Source organism: Rhopilema esculentum, chromosome 5 (assembly GCF_057945365.1).
Source record: "Rhopilema esculentum isolate cy_ngs chromosome 5, ASM5794536v1, whole genome shotgun sequence".
NCBI classification, from domain to species: Eukaryota; Metazoa; Cnidaria; class Scyphozoa; order Rhizostomeae; family Rhizostomatidae; genus Rhopilema; species Rhopilema esculentum.
In genome coordinates this window covers 6,353,667-6,372,725 of record NC_142819.1, presented here as the reverse complement: position 1 = coordinate 6,372,725, position 19,059 = coordinate 6,353,667, and the positions used below count along the sequence as shown (strand labels likewise).

General features: G+C 35.9%; 2 protein-coding genes across 2 annotated transcripts; both read left to right on the top strand.

Annotated features, from left to right (window-relative positions):
- Nucleotides 1-7,072: 7,072 nt before the first annotated feature.
- On the top strand, nt 7,073-9,500 carry LOC148960235 (uncharacterized). Its single transcript, XM_089116239.1, has 2 exons — nt 7,073-7,285; nt 7,680-9,500. Exons 1-2 carry the CDS (start codon nt 7,127-7,129, stop codon nt 8,001-8,003), a joined length of 483 nt encoding a protein of 160 aa, XP_088972365.1. The 5' UTR covers nt 7,073-7,126; the 3' UTR covers nt 8,004-9,500.
- A 1,550-nt stretch (nt 9,501-11,050) lies between these two features.
- Nucleotides 11,051-17,454, top strand: LOC135689649 (uncharacterized). The gene is made up of 8 exons (XM_065206951.2): nt 11,051-11,246; nt 12,243-12,370; nt 13,288-13,446; nt 13,753-13,820; nt 14,045-14,159; nt 16,183-16,308; nt 16,651-16,752; nt 17,080-17,454. The coding sequence occupies exons 1-8, from the start codon at nt 11,111-11,113 to the stop codon at nt 17,227-17,229; spliced, it is 984 nt and encodes a 327-aa protein (XP_065063023.2). The 5' UTR covers nt 11,051-11,110; the 3' UTR covers nt 17,230-17,454.
- The last annotated feature ends 1,605 nt before the right edge of the window (nt 17,455-19,059 follow it).

The following is a 19,059-nucleotide window of genomic DNA, read 5'->3' as shown; positions in this document are numbered from 1 at the left end:
ACTTTTCTTGATAAATTTTCCGAAGAAAAAATATATAAATCAAGCCATCTTGAACATTATAAGAGTAGGTCGTTTAATTTATTAAAGATTTTACAGTGAAATTACAATTTTTCACAATAATCATATTCCAAAATGTTTTACAAAACTTAACCTAACATCAATGTGGCCTTACACCGAAGTAACGTGTAGATTTGTGTAATTGTGATTTTTTAATCTTTGCTTTGTAAATAAATTTCAACAGAAAACAGTTTTCTTTTTGCTTCAGTTTCTACACTAATTTTGCATTTGCTCTTGTTAAGCAGTCTTGAAGTAGCCCTGCATGCTAGGCTGACTCTTGTTAAGCAGTCTTGAAGTAGCCTTGCATGCTAGGCTGATATATTTGTAAACAATTCTTTTATCCATGTGACTGTTTTCTGTTTCACTGACAGCATATTGATTTGTTCCATTTAAATCATTTTTTTCTAACTCGTGCAATTATTTTTCCGTGAACTTTTTAATTTTTTGCACAGGAGTATTGGTCCTTCTGGAGGTCTTTCTTGTAGGTTAGTTCAAAACTGGCCGCAGCTTGTCAGGCCTGTTACACCTTTGCCAAATATATGAAAAAGGCTTCGAACATTTCTTCCCTAACGTTACCCATCGGCCATCGTCACCATTAACTTCACTAAGAGGTGATCACCCAAAAAGACAAGAAACTCCACTTGCAGCAAAAGCGAATAATCTTCAAAACGATCACCTCAACTACTAAAAAACGTTAAAGTAAATTTGCAAATTGCAGCCGACCCAGCTCTTAATTTATACAATTTATGAGAAAAAGCACTGAATGGTTTTCAGTTGTATTTGCTGATTTGAGGTTTAACAAACATGAGAATGGCTTTGAAAAAAGCAAACATTTTACAACATATTGGCTAAAAGCTTTTTCGTTTGACACTCCTCAGAGCATAAAACCTCAGAATAAGGGTCCGAAAGAACACGATGAAAAATATATACCCAGTCGTGGATCGAAATAGGCCAATCAGAAGAACACAACCACAGGACTGGTATATACCGGTCAGTACTGCGTGCCTAAAGAAAAATTACCACTGGAGTCCAAGAGAGAAAACGAACTACCTCTGTTTACACAATAGCGGTTTTTTCGTTTGTATGTAGATCGATTCCAAAACTGCTAGATGGAAGGACGACCGGGCTCTGCCAATTATCCGAAACATGTCGTTATTATAGAGGTTTGCACAATCTGGGTTGTCTAAAAGATGTTGACCGATGGCAGAATCACTTGTTTTAACAGTGTTGCTAGACCTACAAGATCGAGGAGGCTGTTCTCTTTGAGGGACAGTTTTGTTTCTTATGTTGGAAGGAACATGCCGTTTTATCCTATCCCCCAATCTTTGGGTTGTGCGTCCTACGTAGCCAGAATCACACTGGCACCTTTACAGCAAAGCCATCTTTCTTGAACAATTTGAAATAGAGATACATTTCGACTTTCATTTCTACTGGCGGAAAGGGAATTAAAAAGAAGTAGAAAATAGGAAACAACGAAAAGAGAAATAGAATTCCGGAATAAAGAATAAAATTTGAAGATGCCTCTACACCGGACGCAGCTTTAATGGGGCGATTTCGAATAGGGTACACAAAAGGCATACGAAAAGGGGATCGCAACTAAGCTTGCAAAAATTGACACATTTAGAAAAAGGGGATATTTCTGAAGTGCGCCATATAAAATCAATCATCCGATCCTAACAATTGGAAGGAGCAGACTGAACCGAAATGACGTCACTTTACGCTTTTAACGGAATGGGAAAAACCACAGCAATTAGTCGCTAAATTGCAACGAGTGTGATATGCAGTTGGCTTTATGTGCACTGAAAAAGTATTTCATAGATTCATACCATGGTCTCCGTTTATCCACTGCTAGGCTGAGGACCGTTAGTTGAAATGGCGCTCTATGGTGGCCTGATGTGAAGATCATAATAATATGAAGAATTTTTAAGTGAGAGCCTGCGCGGCCTAGTGCAATGAATGCATAATAATAGTCTGTTTCCATTGACACTGTTTGAAGTACAAAAGTCTTGCAAAGCTGTGTGGAGTTTATGCCCACACAGCTTTTAAGTGCTATATGCTGTTGACAAGTTCTGATGTTGGAAATATCACCTGTCAGCTTAGCTTATCCTTTTGTGACAGCCACTTTTTAATATTTGAAAAAAACTTTTTATTCTTTGACTCTTCGTCACTTTAACTTAACAATTGAAATAAATCAAACAGGAAAAACAGCCTAAAAGAAATAATCTTTCGATTGGTTCGTCGATAGCCATTTTCTCTAATCAAACAAATGCTTATGGCTCACTTCCTTCATTGATATTTAAAATTCACATCTAAACGAGGTAGATGTAGGAGAATTTTGCTTTGTTCGAATCCCATCCGAAAATCGTTTTTATTAAAATTTTGTTTTTATTAAGATGTTCAATGTGTCAAATAATTGTGTTGATTTTAAAAGCATACCTTTTCTGCCAATAAGGAGCATCCAACTTCACTTTCTTCAGCTCTCGTTCTCCAGTCTCTCACTTCCTTGGACAACTCTTCAAGTACAAATGAAGTTTCCCTTGCATCGTCTTCCAAAGCCAGTAGCTCTCCTTCGATTGTTTTGACATCGATTATAAGCAGAAACTTGGTTTCCTCCAGTGTCTTAATTGTTCCCTTGCAATCAGACAACCGTTCTTTGGCCAATAATGCTTCTTGCTCAAGCTCAGAAATTTGTTTTTGTTGGGCTTCTGCGTGTTCTTTGGAATCTCTGAGCTGCGAAAAAGAAATCTTTCTTATAAGGAATCGTTTAGCCAATCTCCATTGTAAAATTTCCCACAAATTTAACGATCTGTCGATTGAAAGATTACTTAAAATTGCTGTCATCAATATTCACAAAATACTTCTAAACACCAACCTCGCTTTGCAATATCTGCAGCTGATTCTGGCTCTCTTCATCTTGCTCTTTGATGAGTTCTTCTAAAGAGTCAATTATCACTTGACTGCTTAGAGCTTCTGCCATCTTTTCTTCTCTTAACTCCTTATTCTCATTTTTCAAGTGTTCCACTTCTTCTTTGAGAAGATGTTGACTTTGTGTTAAATCTTCATTTTCCATTTTTAGAAGGGCTTTCTCTTCTTCCCATTGTTTCTTCATCACCTGTTACAAGCATATGAATATTTGCTCCAATAGTTATCTTTCTCACTGCGGTCTATAAAGTTTTTATTCTTTACGTCATTGACTTGAATTATATACTAAAATAAACTCGTAAAACATTGTTCAATAATGTATAAAAATTCCTGTCAATTTCGAATACTTCGTACATTAATCTTCAGATGAGTTCAGACTTTCTTACTTATACATATCTTCAAAGCAAAAAATGAGCCATTTTTATGTTTTTCTGATAATAATGAAGCTAAAAAACCCTCTACAGTTAGTGTTAAAGAACATCAATGTACCTTGAGAATATTCATCATATTCTGCATAGTCAAAGGAGTTTGACAACTGTCTTTGTCGGCCAAGGTGCCAAAGTTCTCTTGAAGAAATACCGCAGATATCTGTTTGGCACAAACCTCTGCATTGCAAGCTTGAATTTCACTCGCTCATTCTCCAGCTCTCTTGTTAATAGAATCAACTAGATTTAAACCAAACAAGTGTAAATTAGTTCAGGAAGATGCCTCTTTTATAGAGTTGTTTAGTTGTATCGGTTCTGTTCTTTACACATTCACAGTGGAATTATGATTGCATTGCACGGTTTATATATGTATGCAAATGTGCATAAATAGTAGACGTTTTGAGAAACCTGTTCATTTTTGACAAATGAATCGAGTCATTTAACACGCAGATAAAGGAGTGTACTTGAAAGAGGTGTTTGAAGCCTCCATAAATATAATATTTGCGTGTTCTAGAATATAACAGAATATAACCTGGAATCTAAGTGTAATTGTACTAGGAAAAAATTGTACTAATCTCACAAAATTATAAAACTGTACTAATTGTACTAATAGAAAGTGTTTGAAGTCTGATTGCATACAGAATTAACTCACGCATACTTTGAGCTGCAACTGAACCTGAAGAATCAACAAATTGATAAGAGTATGCGGGAAACTGGAAAGGTGATTAAAACGAACGTAGGAAGACATGAGGGGCAAATCCGACTCATACTATAAAAATTCCAATGAAGAGCGTGACTAGTCTGACAGGGGACTGAAACGTCTTTCTCACCCTAGTATTAAGAAAAGGAGTTTGGCTTTTTGATCTTCCAAATGATTATCAACATGCTCCGACGGGGAACTACAGCCTACTACGGTCTTTCTTGGTGCCACCGTTGTGGTAAAACAATAGCAAACAGCAATTACAATTGCTCGGTTGTTCAATGAAGACTGAGATCATTTTCTACAGTGAATCACTTCATCAAATCAAATTTCTCTACCAAATGGTGAAAGATTTGCGATCGAACCAAAAACAGACACATTGATTAATGAACTTGTAGCTATCCATAAAGACTATTCGCAGTTGCAGGTAAAGGCTCCTGTATTATCACCCCAGTGTTCATTTTCTAGAAACCAGTGCCATCGGAAACTTCAATTTTAAAAAATTACAACCTAACATAGAAGCAAATCATATAAAAGTATTAGACATCAGTAGCACCCAAAAAAAATATCAAAATTGAAAATTTGAATATGAGGTGAAGGACTTATGAGAAAGGCATATTCAATAAAAGGACGACTTGGATTTGATTCATGATATACCGCGATTCTGAAAAATTTATTCTTTGACAGAAATATACTCTTGAGACGCTCAATTTGCTTCGAAAGGTAAATCAAATTTTGTCGTTTCTGGTTGGGAGCAAAAGAAATAGAACCAAATCGATATCTTTTTCTTAGACAAAGAAAATTTTGAGAAGTCAATGAAAAAGGAAACAGTGCACAACAGGAAAACCCCTTTCTGGTACTCTGCATGGTAAATCTTGCTAAAATCTTCTAGTACTAAACTATCGTAAATCGAATTTCTAAAAGAGGAAGAATATCTATAAACATATCTTGAATTACTACCAGAGTCACTATTTCAAAAGCATTGCTCTAGTCTATCAGCTGTTATTAAGGTATGGCTAGACGATAAATCGAGGTTGAATTTTTTTTAAATTCTGCTAAAAAGATTAGGCCTCGATTCAAATCTAATTGTGACGTAACGTCTATCGTACAACAATTTTCAATAAGGCCTCGATTCAAATCTAATTGTGACGTAAGATCTATCGTACAACTTTTAATTAAACTACGTCACAATCACGCAACTCTAGCGCTATAAAAGAGGCATCGTTCTGAACTACTTTACACTTAATTCAAGTGCCGTTCTGAGTATATCAGAGTTAACGTGATACTGTGATACTTTGCGATTTTCTATTGCTGGCTTTTAAGAAAATCTGTGATGGCGAACGCAGGTAGAAGAAAGCAGAAAAACGCATTCGTGGAGGTGAAAGGCGAGTTGTCTAAAATCAGGTTGGAGATGAATTCGATGGGAGAAAAGTTGAGCTCGGTTGAGAAGGACAAAGAAAACCTTCGCTGCATCAACCACGCTTTAATTGAAAAGATCAAGAAAGAAACAGAGAAGGACTATCCATTCAAGGTTTGCACATTTCATACTTTCTAAAAACAGTTATTGCATAAACTAGAAAAGTAATGTCGAACCTTGTCCAAAACTTATAATTTGCTTGTACTGTTGATATAATCTGAAGTTGATGTCAAAGAATAACAAAATATATCTTTGAGTAAAGAAAACAACCCTTTCTTAAAATGTGTCTTATTTGCTCATAAACGTTTATTCGATTCTAGTTGTTTCTACTAACAAGAGAGCTGGAGAATGAGCGAGAGAAATCCAAGCTTGCAATGCAGAGGCTGTGTGCGAGACAAATCTTTGCGGTATTTCTTCAAGAGAACTTTGGCACCTTGGCCGACAAAGACAGTTGTCAAACCTCTTTGACTATGCAGAATATGATGAATATTCTGAAGGTACATTGCTGTCTTTTAACACTAACTGTAGAGGGTTTTTAAGCTTTAATATTATCAAAAAAACATAAAAAATGGCTTATTTTTTGCTTTGAAGATATGTATAAGTAAGAAAGTCTGAACTCGTCTGAAGATTATTGTACAAAGGTAATTGAAATTAACAATAATTTTTATACTTGAATAATGTTTATATCCTTTTAACAGGTGATCAAGAAACAATGGGAAGAAGAAAAAGCCCTTCTAAAAAAGGAAAATGAAGATTTAACACAAAGTCGACATCTTCTCAAAGAAGAAGTGGAACACTTGAAAAATGAGAATAAGGAATTAAGAGAAGAAAAGATGGCAGAAAACCTAAGCAGTCAAGTGATAATTGACTCTTTAGAAGAACTCATCAGAGGGCAAGATGAAGAGAGCCAGAATCAGCTGCAGATATTGCAAAGTGAGGTTGGTGTTTAGAAGTATTTTGTGAATATTGATGACAACCTTTTTTGGTAATCTATCAATCGACAGATCGTTAAATTTGTTGCAAATGTTGCAATGAAGATTGGTGGACGATTCCTTATAAGAAACATTTCTTTTTTCGCAGCTCAGAGATTCCAAAGAACATGAAGAAGCCCAACAAAAACGAATTTCTGAGCTTGAGCAAGAAGCATTATTGGCCAAAGAACGGCTGTCTGATTGCAAGGGAACAATTAAGACACTGGAGGAAACCAAGTTTCTGCTTATAATCGATGTCAAAACAATCGAAGGAGAGCTACTGGCTTTGGAAGACGATGCAAGGGAAACTTCATTTGTACTTGAAGAGTTGTCCAAGGAAGTGAGAGACTGGAGAACGAGAGCTGAAGAAAGTGAAGTCAGATGCTCCTTGTTGGCAGAGAAGGTATGCTTATAAAATCAACACAATCATTTGACACATTGACCATTTCAATAAAAATAATTTGAAATTTAATATTACAATTTGAAAGACTTTTTAACAAACATTTTTTCTCGGAAACAGCTTTGGGTATCGGAACAACGAGAAGCCATTGTTGACAAAAAGTTGTTGGTTAGTGAAGAACAAGTCAAAAAGTTAGAAGAAGACAGTCAATCGAAAGAAAAAGTAGGCAAAGATATGGAACTGAAGCTCAAGTTGTTGGAACGCAGTCTTGTTGATGCCGAAGAAAGTTTTGAAGCGACTTCCATAAAGTTGCTGGAAATGACTTTGAATATGAAGAACTGGAAGTCAAGAGCACAAGAATTTAAGACAAAAGCTTCAGCACTAGAAGAAAACGTAAGATGAGATCTTTTGCCTTTGTAGATTATTTAAAAGAAAGTTTAAATTACTTTTCAACTGAAACTTTTCAAGAAGAATTTGTAACTAAGTGAAGTGATTAGCAAGTTTTGAACCATTGACAGTAATTTAGTAAGAGCTGAAGAGATAAGCAGAAAAATGGAATCAACGCTTCTGGTGGATCATTATCAAGAGGATATTTCTAAGAATAAATTGAAAACAATCTGAATGATGGTTATTTGTAATACCTGGAGCGATAAAAGACACCTATGTTAGTGTGACTGTCACCTATTATTTCGGGTAAGGGATTTATTGGCATGGTGCTCGTGTATTGTCAAAAACAGACATCTTTGAATTAATTGCACAGTGAGTAAGAACTATTGCCCTATTGCAGAATAAAAACTTGGAAAGTGAGAAAGATAGGCTGCTGAAGACCTCGATCGATGAATACAGCAAGCATTTGCAGCTTAGTCTAGCAATGAACTCAACTATTGCATCTTTGCAAAATCAGAATAAAGAATGCAAAGAGAAGATCGATGCTCTTGCTAAAGAAAATCAGATGCTGTCAGAGGAGAAAAAGTCCAAGCTACTCTTGGAAGAAGAACTTCGAGTTCTGCAAGACCGCAACAGCGATCTTAATGAAGTGATCAGTGATCTGAAACAAATACTTAGAGCGAAGAGCAGGCCTTGGTGGAGAAAAATTGCCTCTTGTAGCTGAAGAAAGAAATTTATGACTTAGAAAACAGTTGCTTACAAAAATAATTTGTTCATAAATGTACTTTTAAATTTGTTTTGAATAATATCTGTTGTTATATGAAAAGATGTGTTTTTAATAAATGTCTCTCTTCTAATGCAAAAATTAGAACAAGTTTGGTTGTTGTACAGAAAGTAAAAGGGCCTGACTGGTATTTTGGCTATTGTGTTGAGCTTGGAAGTCTGGATGTCGTTATATTGCTTGAGATTTGATTAGAACGTTTCTTTGAGTGAAGTTAGCTTTTGAAAATGAAGTGCCAGTTGGTAAAATGATAACAAATCTCAAGCGACTTTGGAAACACTTACTATTTCTACTATGATATCAATATATTTATCATTGTTATTTTAAGTTTGGCATCTCGCTTTCACATTCTACACATACTCGAATAGTTTCGCTCCTGGTTTTGACAAAGCTGTGCTTACTAGGTCCCTACAACTAAGGCTGCTATTTCTATATAGCTATCATTTGTTTCAGTCAAATAATGTAACACCGGAGTTGGTACATGATGGCGTGCACGGAATTTATCACGGCGTTATTACTTTTAAGTCTTGTTGGAAATTATGTTTCTGGGTTGAACAAGAAACTTTGTCGAGAAAGAACAGAAAGCGAAACGCTATTTAGAGAAGTTTGGGAACTTATCTGCAAAATGAAATCACGAAAAGAAAGTTCCCGTTGAGAATAAGGCCACTGAAAAATGGCGGGAAAATGGCCTATCTCACTCTACTCATCATCCTAAGTGGAGACATCGAGCTGAACCCGAGACCCATTTCTACATGTAATGATTGCAAAAAAAATAAAGGGTCCTTATGCCAAGGCGACCTTTTACTATGTGAGTCATGCGAGCTTGTGAGATTTCCATCGAAAGACCAGAGTAACGAAACCAATAACAGTAGCAATAAGCCCTCCGATAAACGTGTAAAAAGACACGATCGGAAACAAACAGCATTGAAAATGGAAAGAAAGAAAAACCGCTGCTCCCACAATGCAAAATAACAAACCTTAACAGTGTGAAAAAAATTTACAAGCTCAACAGCAGCAATCTTATTCCAGCAAAACATCCGACAGAATTCCTCAATAAATTCAAAAAACCGACTAGTTCTAACCACACAACAAGCAACAATCATCTAGCAAGTACCATCCTATCTTATTACAACATTATCTATGAAAGCATGGGCGATGATGACTCCTTTGATCTATCATGGACTGATCTCATTAATGAAAAAAACATACTAGATGAAATAGTCATAAAGGTGATAAGGCATGATCAAATCTGGATCAACATCCGCATTCCATCTTGCACAGTAGTCATAACTGGAGAGGGACTTGAAAATTTCAAGAGCATTATCCTCCCAAAAATCATTTCAAGAGAGAATCACTATTTTGCAAAAAGGAATGGTGAGAAAAATAATCCTCAAAGTACTGCAAGTAGCACATCCACTGACCAAGCACAAAAGCTGATCAATGACCTTAGTGAAATTGACCTCACAACAAAAAGCAAACCAAGTGAAAGCTTCGGAAAGAAATAAACATGATCAAAAAAGACATATGCAGCCTCAAAGCCCTGCATTCACCTTCTAGAAACATTGAAAAGCAACACGAAGACAACCACCTAACTCGCTTGCAAGATGAAAAAAAAATTATATATAACAGGCTGTTCGTTATGCCATTTAATTTAAAGTTCTTGTGTGCAATCTTCCATTGTCACCCAATTGCTGTAAAAGGTCTTTATACAATGGCAGCAGTATTCACTGATTGGACATTACTGGTGTAATCTTGCACAGGATGACATTTTAAAATCTTCATGTAATGCTGATCATTATTTGTAAAAAAAAATCGAATAGCTTTGTCTATAAATTTGTTTTTGGCCTTGATTTGTTTCTTCCCAATACCAAATCAAATTTCATTGCAGAGACATTGTCTACAGAAACTTGCCTTACTTCCATCACTACATCTGACAATCCATGAATATTAAGCTTTTGGTTCTTGGTAACATGTAAACACTGTTGGTATTTGCCTTTAACTTCTTGTTGTTCGGTTTAACTTCTTTATTTTTACAATTGTTCTGCCGTTAAAAATTGATTTGCCAAAACTTTGCTGTGACAGCTGTTCATTTTAATTGCAACAAATTGTTGTAAAAAATTACAAACTTATTTTGAGCCAAAATAATTTTCAGGATTGCATTCAAGAATATTTTGCAGCTTGTGTAATGTAATATTTTTTTCAAAACAATGAATATGAACCCTGTGTCATAATTAAAATCAACCAATATGAATTATAAGAACTTTTCTGAAAAGAAAGCTGTTGTTGCAAGAGTTTATTGTTACTGGGTGTAAGAAGGAAGACTGCTGGTTCCAGTGGTTAAACCGGACATTTTACTGGAATAGGAACTTGTAGTTTTCTGCCAAACTCAGGAGAACAAATTCTGTTCTTAGAGATGGAGCCAGTTACAGACAAATTTGGTCTTTAAGATAAAAATTGGTTACGTGCATGGAATGCTGAAAAAAGCTCATTTGAGCACAGACGTTAAAACGTTTGCCAGAGGCAGGTAAACAGGTGGACTGCTAAAACTCTCAAGGTCTAGGCTGATTAGTTAATTTAGACCATCAGCCTGTATTACAGTGCGGCGTTTGTCATGAATGTTTTTGTTGCAAGAGATGGTATTTAGTAGGCTCGAGATGTTTTCGAATTCGCCATTTTCTGACTTTCAGAACACTTCAATAAAAATATTTGGAACGAACTAATACAAGAGGTTCTACAGCATCATATCATATTTTGTTTGATTAGGTCTGTTCTCGTGTATTTTGTTCCTAAACCAGACTGTTTTGTTTTCTTCTAGCGTAAGAGTGTGTATCGCGCTTCCATTTCTTTCCTGCCTGGTTCCACGCGTGATGCGTGTGCGTGTCTGACAACTGTATGTTTTTTTCGCTAAATCGCAAACAATATGATATTTTCCCGCCATAACAGCACTCCGAGCCTCGATTCTGAAGGCGAGATTTTCTTGGAAGCTGGCAAGCGAGGCATGACAGAGCGGAAGCAAAGAAGAACTTTGTTGTGTGCCCAAGATTGTCAACATGATGGGAGAAAATTACGGGCTGATTGCTGCAGAAACAAAGCAAGCATACGAGAGAATCAAAGCGTATGTTAGGAAGACCCCTTTGGATTATTCTCCATGGTTGTCAGATAGTTGCTCGGTATATATAAAACGGGGTAAGAAGTGGAAATTATATCGATAATTATATGCAACCAGGTTCTTCGTGCAGTTAAACTTGCTTTTATATCCATCGAGTCCATACCATGGCAGCTGCCCTCCCAAGAAAGGTTTCTAAAAACAGTACACTCTTACACATCCTGGTGATTGATGTGGTGTTGGCAGTGGCTCAAATTTACGTTGATTTATACAGGCCTGACGGTTCAGACGATTCCCTCTGATGTTCGCACGCACTAAATCTATAGGACTGATTAAACTTCATTTTAAACATCACAAATACCTTCGTTTACTGTTTTTTGATATTTTCAAAGATGAATAAAAATGCCAGATAATATGAAAGTCTTCAAAGCTTAGACAAAAATGTGCGATTTGTGAAAGCAGCCTTTTGGTTTTCCTTTAATTACTTTCTGCAGAAACTGATGAAAAAATCATTCCAAGCGAAACCGATGGCACATTGTCTGCTACAATGTTTTTGCATTGTTCACAAGGGGTTAAAAGTGTTTCGAGAACATTTTCAGCACCCCAAATGTTGGCAAAAACTTGATTTTAACAAAATCACTCATCAGTTTTCCTTTAATAACTTTTCAAATCACGGTTTTTATAAACCAATGTTTTTCAAAGATGGCAAAATGACTTCCATAAAGGATGGATGCCAAAAACACACAAACAGTCAAGATTCATTGCCAAATTTAGTGCACACTCACATGTACACAGTTATCACAAATGCACTCTTGCACTCTGGGTAACTGCTTGTGCACTCTTAAATCTGGTCAAAAACTGCCATGAAATCCATATAGGTATTGTTTCACAAAAATAACACAGCAAACAGAAAGGAAATTTTTAGCTCTTGTAAACTTTCAGTTCTACCAAAATATATCTGTTACAATAGATTCAAGAAAAAAATTCTGTTGTCTTTTTGTGACTTACCTGACTCTCAACTGAAAATAAAGTAGATTCTGTGCAAGTGTTGAACAAGAGAAATTCCTTCTTTTCAGAAGATGAACAAATCACCAATTCATTCAAGCTCAGGGGTGCAGTAAACAAAGTCCAGAAGTTGTGCCAAGCCACAGATACCAAACTGAAGATTGTAACAGCTTCTTCTGGAAACCATGGACTTGCCTGTGTAAGTATTGTGATAAGATTAGTGTTATATTACATAATTTTAATGCACTTGAATCTTGGGTATGACTTATGACTTGAAAAAGGTGGGAATTTCAATAAAAATTTAAAACCCCTCCAACCTACTTTAGGTCTGATTTGTCTGCAGGGAAAGGGTTGACAAATTCAACTATAATGTAAATATTTATCTTCATTTATACATGTATATATGTATATGTTAGGAATATAGGGAGATATTCATTGGCCTTGTGGGGGAAGTACAGAGAGTCAAGAATGTTTATAAGAAAATGTACCTTTGTAAATATTAAGTTATACAATTAATGTAAAGCGATAGAAATAGATGTGTGCCACCAAAATTGAAATTTCATATTTTCTTCCTTATGCAATTAGCATAGAAAAGGTATTTGCATGTAAACAGGGGAAGAAATATATACAAAATATCAGTTCATGAAATTCACAGTGTTTTGTTGTAAAATATTGTGAACTTTTGTGTCCTGATAAATTATGTAAGAAGGAAGAATGGCAGGATAGGCTGTCTGCCTGATTCTGTGAATCTTGCAAAGATTATTGATACAGAAGAAATTCAGGAACAAAGCAATATGACACCGAGAATACAATGTGATGAGATGAGATTTTCTAAATAAATGGAATTTAATCAATACTAAAAGTGTGGAATGCTTCAAAAAGTTGTGTGTTAAGCATTGCAAATTTTTAGTATTTGTTAAATTAAATTTATTTTTAAAATTTAATCTCATTACATTGGATTTTCATCACGGTACTGCTTTTTTCCTGAATTTCTTTCGTAATAAATTATGGTTGTTGTCATGAACCATGGCTGATTAAATCATAATAACTCAAACAACAGTGGTAAAATGCCATTAATCTACCAGTGATTCTAAAATTTATATATATTCTTTATAGGCTAGAAGTGTGACTGGAACTGATGTTGACTGCACTATAGTTGTGTTGGAGAATATAAGCTCATCAAAGGTGAAAGGTATCAAAAGGGCCAATGCAACATTAAAGTTTCATGGAACTGACTGCGTTGAAACTGAACTATTTGCAAAAAATTATGCTGAGGTACATCATTTGATTGCTAGAAAATTAATGTCTTGTTAAACTGAAAAAGCTGTAGTGTATTACAAAATGTAGGTTTATTGAATATGTTAATACTCAGATTCTAGACTGATTGTGAGACATCTGTGGAAGACTTTTGTCAAACACACTCGAAAGCTGTGCTGTTTCGAAGTATGTATTTGGAACAAGACTACCAGCTCAGATTACAATTTTGTTGGAAATGTTTAGCATAAGACAATTTATGAATATAACTTTTCATTGCTTATGCTTTGGTTGATTATTGGAATAAAGTTTTTAAACAAAATGCAGGAAATTGGTGCTTTGTATGTTTCTCCTTACAATGATCCTGATGTTGTTGCTGGGCAGGGAACAATCGGGTAAGCAATTTTTGCTTATATTTTCAATATGTACATAATTTTGCTAAAATTATGTCTCCTTTCTTGCCCTTTCTCTTATAGTTATTTTTTGGGCTGTTCAATGGTTAAATCCTATCTCTAAATAATAGAAATATTTCAAAGGAAAGACTACTTATTTTTTGTTATTGTGTTATGCAATCTCTGCATGACTAAATCATGTTTGTTCATGTCTGTTTCTTAACTAGGATTGAGATTTTGGAAGACCTCCCTTCAGTTGATGCAGTTTTCATCTCTGTTGGAGGTGGAGGGCTCATCTCTGGAATATCAGCTTTTATGAAAAACAGGAAGCCTGACATAAAGGTATTTTTTATCTTATTACTCTTACAGGTATTGTTTATCTTATCTTTATAACTCTCGTGATTAATTATCGTCTTATGATATAATCCTTTTGCTCACCACTATCAGGGGCGGATCCAGTGGGGTGCGAAGGGGGCTCGAGCACCCCTCAGATTTGAGAAAAAACTTTTTGGGGATTAAAGCTTATTCTACCGCAATTTTGTTTATTATTATTTAAACCATTTAAATAATACCGGGAAGTATGCACATCTCCTGAAATTGTTATTCCCGCTTCAATGCCCCGTCTCACAACTGTTCAACATTGTTATTTCAGTCCATGCATTGAAGTGTTATGAAACTCCCCCTGGTTGTCCTGTATAGCATTCTACAGACTCGGAAAGCATTGTCTCCTCTTATATCCAGCCACTTAAGGAACCCGTGGCCTGTAAATTATACGAGTTTCTGCACCCGTGGAAGTGAATCTAGCCAATCACGGTGCCAGGTCGAGGGGTTCTAAACTTTGGCGCGAGAACCCATGGATTTCAAAAATCCAAAACACCAAAGAATACCGACAAACCAGGGGGAGTTTCTTCGCTTCAATCTACCAGGGGGAGTTGAGCTTGAACAGGGGGAGTTGAGGTTGACCAGGGGGAGTTGAATTATGATACAGCACGCGCAAATTTGCAATATGTTTTCGTGGATCATTTGACGATCTTTACCTGATGCTCGATGCTGTAACGGCAGAATTTGTAAACGCTTTGGTTTATATAACAGAACGGTTTCAAGTTTCAACTCCGTGTTTCACGTCTTATTCATAGACCATGAGGTATGATTTATATTCAGAGGATAAAGCTTGCCCGAGCCCTTGTTATTCTTTTTTTAATCATTCAAGAACTACATAAAAAACATCTCAAAAACTTGCCCTTGCTATTTTTGACCAAAAGGGGTTTCCTTTTTATACCTACTTATATTCCTGCGAATACTTTTTTCTCTAAGAATTTCAAATACATAAAAATACTCAAAACGCCAGGCCCATAGCGAAACGTTCAGGGCCTTCTTTGTTTGGTTTGGCGTCATATGTCGATGCGTGCTGTGTTTGAATCCCTGTGTTCAACTTTTGCACTGCACTTCAAGGGCTTCATTCCACCAGCCACGTTATTTTTTGGTCAAGCTGATCAAGTTCTAATAAATGGCTGCAAAGAGTCAAAACTTAAATTTTGCTTTGAAAATTTGTGGGCTCGGGCCTTTTGCCACTGCGGGCCATCATATCATATTTGACTACAGTTTCTATACTTTTGTACCCTAAGTGAATATAAGAGGGGCGAGCTGCAAATTGCGTTTAATTGGCATAAAAGCTGAGACCAAAAATTACTATATAAATCAAGGCATCCAGGCTTTTTAGTTTATGGAAGACTTTCATTTCATTATGGCTTATTAGCAGGGGTACGGAGTTTGTGCATAGCAACACCCTGGGTTACCAAGCCTTACGTTTTAGAACCCCTCAGAATAATTTCTAGATCCGCCCCTGACTATGCACTCTGTTTCTGATGACACAAGATACATCCTTTTTTATTCATCCAATGTGCGAAGCTAGCTCAGCCTCACAGACCAACAAGACTAACATTTTTGAATCAGTCTTGTGCATTTTAGAAAGGCAGAAGAATAGAAATTACAGTGGAAAAATAGAATCTCTCTGGGGCAAGCCCTCAACTCACAGTAGCAACTATTTTGTATCTCATCTGAATTCATTGAGATATTGTTGGGGTAAGGGAAATATTTAAAGAAGTTATTTTTTGTAACTTGGTTCTATGGTTTTGAAACTGTCTTTACGCAACCAAATCACAGAATAAAAATATTCTTATTCTTTGACTGAATGTTAGTCTTCAGTGTTTGTAATTGGTGAATTACGGTCCCTGTTGGTAAAAAGTCTTCGTTCTCTGGCAGTTAATAGTGCTTGGAATATTGTTTTTTATTCCCCCCCTCTGGTGCTGTAACTGGTCCCTGTGAGTCTTTTTTCAGTTTTTTAAAGCTGGTTTTTATCGACTAGATAATTGGATGCCAGCCAGAAAACTCCAAAGTCATGTATGAATCGATCAAGCATGGATCAATATTAGACATCGAATCTTTGGACACTCTCTCTGATGGAACAGCTGGTGGTGTAGAGCAAGGCTCGGTAAGAGAATACCGCTTTTGCATTCTTATAAATTAATGGAAAATGGCCACTTTATAGAAGTGAATTCTTGCTTGAAACTCGATAAAAAATGAAACTCAATAAAAATGGTTTTTTGGTGGAATTGATAGTCATAAATGACATGTTAACGTTAATGTCTTTGAAATTACTTGGCCTCGAGAGCAGTCAGTGAAATAAAGAAATTGTCATAGAAGCTTTGAATCTCTGTATACCACTATTGGAAATTTTGTTTCTTCGATAAAGTTGTAGAAGCTACCATAAATCTAGTAAACAGTATATATCATGCTATATAGTTTTAAAAGTCTTAGTTCCTTCTTCCTTTAGATAACGTTTGACATCTGCAAAGATCTTGTTGACGAATGGGTTCTGGTTTCTGAAGATGAAATCTCTTATGCCGTTTACAAAATGCTACAAGAACACTGTAAGGTAAAAAATCCTTTTCTGGACAAAAACAAACGCCTTTGCCAAGTGAACCTTTCTATTCCAATAGTTTGAGCTTTGTCTTCTGCCAGGTGACAGAAAGTAAGTGATCTGTGTGGCATACCTTAGGTTTTGAGTAGATGCATATGCATCACGGCAGAGAGGAAAAACACATGTTATGACTGCATTATATATTTTTATACAATCTTGCATATCTTTGCCAAGACATAACCAAGCACTAAACGATAGACTTGTAAATAGTTGCTTGAATTAAAAACATCTAGATTTCTAGACAATGTTCCATCCATGTAGTTCTTTTGTTAATCGTTTTAGGTTGTCGAAGGAGCAGCTGGTGTTGCCATTGCAGCTTTTTTGAAAACCAAGGATCAATATGCAGGGAAAAATGTTGTTATTGTTAGTTGTGGAGGCAACATATCTGTAGAAAAGTTAAAATATATAATCAATAAACATGAAGGGGAGTGAGTATTCATCCTTGAGGTAGTGCGTGAACTATGAATGTGTGAACAGTTTCCGTAAGACTGGAATTTTAGCTAATATAGTATACCTATAAAATAGCATTTTGGGTAGAACAGTACTTTTGCTAGAAAATTTATCAAAGAGTTTTTGTGTAATGCGAAACATTTCCTTTCAATCATGTATATCAAAAGCCGCACTTAAAAAATTGTTTGTAATTTTTCTTGATAAATTTTCCGAAGGCTATTGTTGGGAAGTTAAAGTGACTCTACATCACTTTAACCTCCCAACAATAGAAATAATTCAAACAGGAAAAACGGCCTAAAACAATGAATCATTCGATTGGTTCGTCAATAGCCATTTGCGCTAATCGAACAGCTGCTTATAGCTCACTTCCTTCATTGTTTTTTACAATTCACTGTCATCTAACTATAGCATCTATCTCCTCGTCATATGCAGTCACTTCTACAATTCACTGTCATCTAACTCCAGCATCTCCTCGTCATGTGCAATCACTTTTACAATTCACTGTCATCTAACTATAGCATCTCCTCGTCATGTGCAATCACTTTTACAATTCACTGTCATCTAACTATAGCATCTATCTCCTCGTCATATGCAGTCACTTCTACAATTCACTGTCATCTAACTCCAGCATCTCCTCGTCATGTGCAATCACTTTTACAATTCACTGTCATCTAACTATAGCATCTATCTCCTCGTCATATGCAGTCACTTCTACAATTCACTGTCATTTAACTCCAGCATCTCCTCGTCATGTGCAATCACTTTTACAATTCACTGTCATCTACCTCCAGCATCTCCTCGTCATATTCAATCACTTCTACAATTCACTGTCATTTACCTCCAGCAGCTATCTCCTCGTCATATGCAATCACTTCTACAATTCACTGTCATCTAACTCCAGCATCTCCTCGTCATATGCAATCACTTCTACAATTCACTGTCATATATCTCTAGCATTTCCTCATCATATGCAATCACTTCTACAATTCAATGTCATCTATATCCAGCTTTTCATCGCTATATTCAACCACTTCTATAATTCACTGTCATCTACCTCCAGCATCTACCTCCTCGTCATATGCAGTCACTTCTTCAATTCACTGTCATCTACCTCCAGCATCTCCTTGTCATGTGCAATCACTTCTATAATTCACTGTCATCTATCTCCAGCATTTCATCGCTATATTCAACCACTTCTACAATCCACTGTCATCTATCTCAAGCACCTCCTTGCCATATGCAATAATTTTATGCAGTAGTTTTGATTGCTGTACCAATATTTACTCAATATTGGTGGTTTTTTGTTGACCATTGAATCTAATAAAAACCGTGTTTTTAACGATATATTTAAGCGCTTATATTACAAATTGTAATTGCTGCCGAGATTCAAACTGTTAGCGATATGACATAAGACCATTTTGCATGTATACAAATCAACCAAATTCAGCAATTTAATTACCGTTTATACTTGCAGGCTAGAAAACCGTTTCATAATATTTATTCGGCATCCTCTTTGATTTATTTCTGATTGGGATTGATGATAGATTATATTGCAGTTCTCATAAAAACGTTTTTTACCGGACAGTTTCAGATAGAAAAGTTTGATTGCCTTGCCACTGGCTTGAAACATTTTTCCCATCTTTAGTTATTGCAGTATAACTTATAATATCACTGTCACTTATTGTTTGAATGTCACTGTGTACACGAAGAAGCTGAACAGATATAATTTATATGGGCCAGTGTAGCAAGGTAAAAAATGATACGGACATAAACACCCAAGTGTAAACTGGTGTCAAAGCTGACTACGGCTGA